This window comes from Trachymyrmex cornetzi, unplaced genomic scaffold (assembly GCF_001594075.2).
Source record: "Trachymyrmex cornetzi isolate Tcor2-1 unplaced genomic scaffold, Tcor1.1 scaffold180, whole genome shotgun sequence".
NCBI lineage: Eukaryota > Metazoa > Arthropoda > Insecta > Hymenoptera > Formicidae > Trachymyrmex > Trachymyrmex cornetzi.
Window position 1 is genome coordinate 104,011 of NW_017296419.1, and position 3,339 is coordinate 107,349.

The window sequence follows — 3,339 nt, forward strand, 5'->3', positions numbered from 1 at the left end:
CCTTATTGGCGCCGCCATTAGTGTGCTGAAGTCACGTGCACCAATCAGCAAAAGTCCCGAAATGATCAGTCTCTAGTAAAGGGTCTCTACTACACACTGCATTGGTGCACCATCTGTTGTCTTAAATCCGCACTTCATACTTGTACACCTGGTACGTCTCGAAGAGATCCAGTAGACGTCCAGTAGATGTCTTTTGTACGTACAATGTACCGCCTAAAGACATCCAACAAATGTCGTTAGTACGTACAATACAGAACCCAAAGACGTCCAGTTAATGTCGTTACCTCGGTCAAAATCAAAATGATTTTCAGAGATGTCGGAAAGTTTGTGAGTTATCGTAATTCATTGCTATATTACCAACATGTTAACTGAAAAATTCACTTTCAGTGAAGTTTCAGCAAATTTTCAACAATTTCGCTGAAATGTTCCAAAACGTGGAATAATTTCAGCGAAACTTTTTCACCAGGGTATTAATATTTAAAAAATATTATTCAGGATAATTTTAAATATAATATCACCGAAACTTTTTCACCAGGGTATTAATATTTAAAAAATATTATTCAGGATAATTTTAAATATAATATTATTGTAGGACATCCATACAACATCCTTGGGACGTACTTTAGATGTCCAACATATAGCGACATAAATGGGACATATTTCGGACGTCCGAGGACGTCAGATTGTTGCTTGAATTAGGATGTTCAAAGGATATACGGACGTCTTTTGAATGTCCTCAGGACATCTCATGGAAGTCTGTGGGATATGGATGTATTCATGTCCGTATCATATTATTTTTTTATTGAAACGAATTAAAATATGAAAGAGCTTTTCATCGTGTTGATTCAGATGTATTCATGGATTCAAATGGATTTGAAAAATCAGAAGCGCGAATTCGGAAATGTCGAAATGAATTTATTTGTACTTATTTCAATTTATTCTCGTTTACTGAGAAGACAGATTTAGTTTCATTTTACCTTGGCAGATTTTTAATAATTTCGTCACTACGCAACGTTTCAATATAAGAAAGTGCATTAAAAGTTTATTCAATGAAATAATTATGTTATATAACCTCCTTTAGATTATTCCCTAATGTTCCTCCAGGAACACCATCAGTAACAAGCATGATGAGCTGATTACATGGTGAGTCGGCGTCACAACCGCGTTCCTCCCGATAAGTTTTAAGTAGACTGAATGCTTTAGTGAAAGCCTCCGTGAGATTGGCGACGTTATCTGTATCAATTTTGTCCATGGATTTTTTGAATGTGTCGAGATTTTCTGGAGTGGCTTGAATCAGCATATCCTTAAAACATGGCACGAATTCGGTCGTCTCGTTATTGTATTTTAGCAGTGTGACGAAATCATTATTCGATAAGGTGTCCAGAATCGAGTTCACTGTCGTTTTTGCTGCCATAACATCATCGTTTCATTAAGACAAAGCGATTAATACACTCTTCTCAACAATATTGAATTACAACTTTTCAATTATAAAATTAACAGTCGCGATATAAAACCAATTAAAAATAACAAATATTAATTTATCAAATTGAAAATTTTTTGTTTCATTGTCATGTTTATTTAAAGCTTTAAAATTTTCTATAAAACTTGATTAATTGATATAAAAGTTTTAGTTATACACTTCTAATTCAATAAAACTAATCTCCCATACCGATCGTCTTTCCAAAGCCTGTCATGCTGCCACTGACGTCCATTAGGATCACCATATCCTTGCTGCACGTGGCCGCCTCGATAAACCAATTACGTAACCTGCAGTCGTATTGATCAACGGGAGAATCATCATCGTCGTCGTCATACTGATCAGCAGGAAAATTATCATCGTCGTCGTACTGATCAGCAGGAAAATTATCATCGTCGTCGTACTGATAAACAGGAGAATCATCATCGTCGTCGTACTGATAAACAGGAGAATCATCATCGTCGTCGTCATTATCATTAACATCATTGATGTCTTCGTTATTATTTTTGCTAACATTGTTATTATTATTATTATCATCAATTGTGTTATCGTTATCATCATCGTCGTTGGTGTCTTTGGGATTCGTTCGCCATTGCATAGCAGGATATTGTCGAAGTACACCAGTGACTGTACCAAAGTATTGCCACGACAATGCCGGATCGGATTCGTAATTCTGACGAAATATATCATCCAACAGTTCAGTCCTCGCGATGTCTTCAGCTACATCTTGCGTGAGATCGTACACGTTGGTTGGTATATGAACCGATGAGTAAGTCGTATTTACCGGAATGTTATAGAAGTGTGAGTCCGAAATCAGTTCCATATCTCTAGAATCAGTTCGTAATATCTCTTTGTCGATTTATTTCACGTGATTTGTTTTCTGTTTTCGACAATATACATTATTGTTTACACTTATTAACAATAATTTTGTTTTAAATTAGGTTTGTACAAATAATTACTCTTTGAGATTGTGTGTAAAATATTAGTTATTTGAGCAGAAACAAAACTCAAAATTAAATTCACAAATCATAGTGCAGTGTATGTATAAAATTATAATTTTATAATATAATAAAAAAGGCTTTGTGAATAAATCAAATTATAAGATGAAAGGAGTATAAAATGCTGGTTCTTTTTGCGAAAAACATTCAATCATTATTCAAATCTATAATTTAAATACAAATATTTACAACTAGAAGTTTGAGGATGACCTAATAATAGGAGTAGAAAATAGGGGTTTGTATTTAAATTACAGATTTGAATAATTAAATATTTTTCGTAAAAGAAAAAAAACTTGTATGATCCTTTTATCTTACAATTTGACTAATATCGTACAAATCTAATCGTGTACCAGGTATGTAAATATGAAACCGGAATTTACCAATATATAGATGACCATAGCTGTCAGTGTAGTTGCTGTCAGACCGCGTCATAGACGCCATTTCCTTGTTCTAACATCTGACAAAGATTTTCAACTCACGACAATACAAGTTTCATATAACAGTATAGTTTGTAATAGCGTTGAACATGTCGAATTTTGTGCCTGGAAACTACGATTTGCGGACAGCATTGATTTTCTGTTACCATTTGAAGAAAACTACTGCAGAATCGCATCAAATGCTTGTCGAAGCTTACGGTGAGCTTACGGCATGCTCTTGGTAAATCACAGTGCTTTGAGTGGTTTAAAAAATTCAAAAGTAGCGATTTTGACGTGAGAAACGAAGAACGTGAAGAACCACGAATTTGAAGACAGCGAATTGCAAACATTGTTGGATGAGGATGACGCTCAAACTCAACAACAACTCACGGATCAATTGACTGTGACACAAGAAGCCGTCTCCATACGTTTGAAATCCATGGGAAAG

General features: G+C 34.7%; 1 protein-coding gene across 1 annotated transcript in view; it reads right to left on the bottom strand.

Annotated features, from left to right (window-relative positions):
* The window catches only part of LOC108759348 (uncharacterized), a 36,125-nt gene that overhangs the window by 16,647 nt on the left and 16,139 nt on the right, over positions 1 to 3,339 (bottom strand). The window contains 2 exon segments of the mRNA XM_018504731.1: positions 1,073 to 1,407; positions 1,670 to 2,304. Coding sequence (XP_018360233.1) covers positions 1,073 to 1,407; positions 1,670 to 2,304 — 970 coding nt within the window.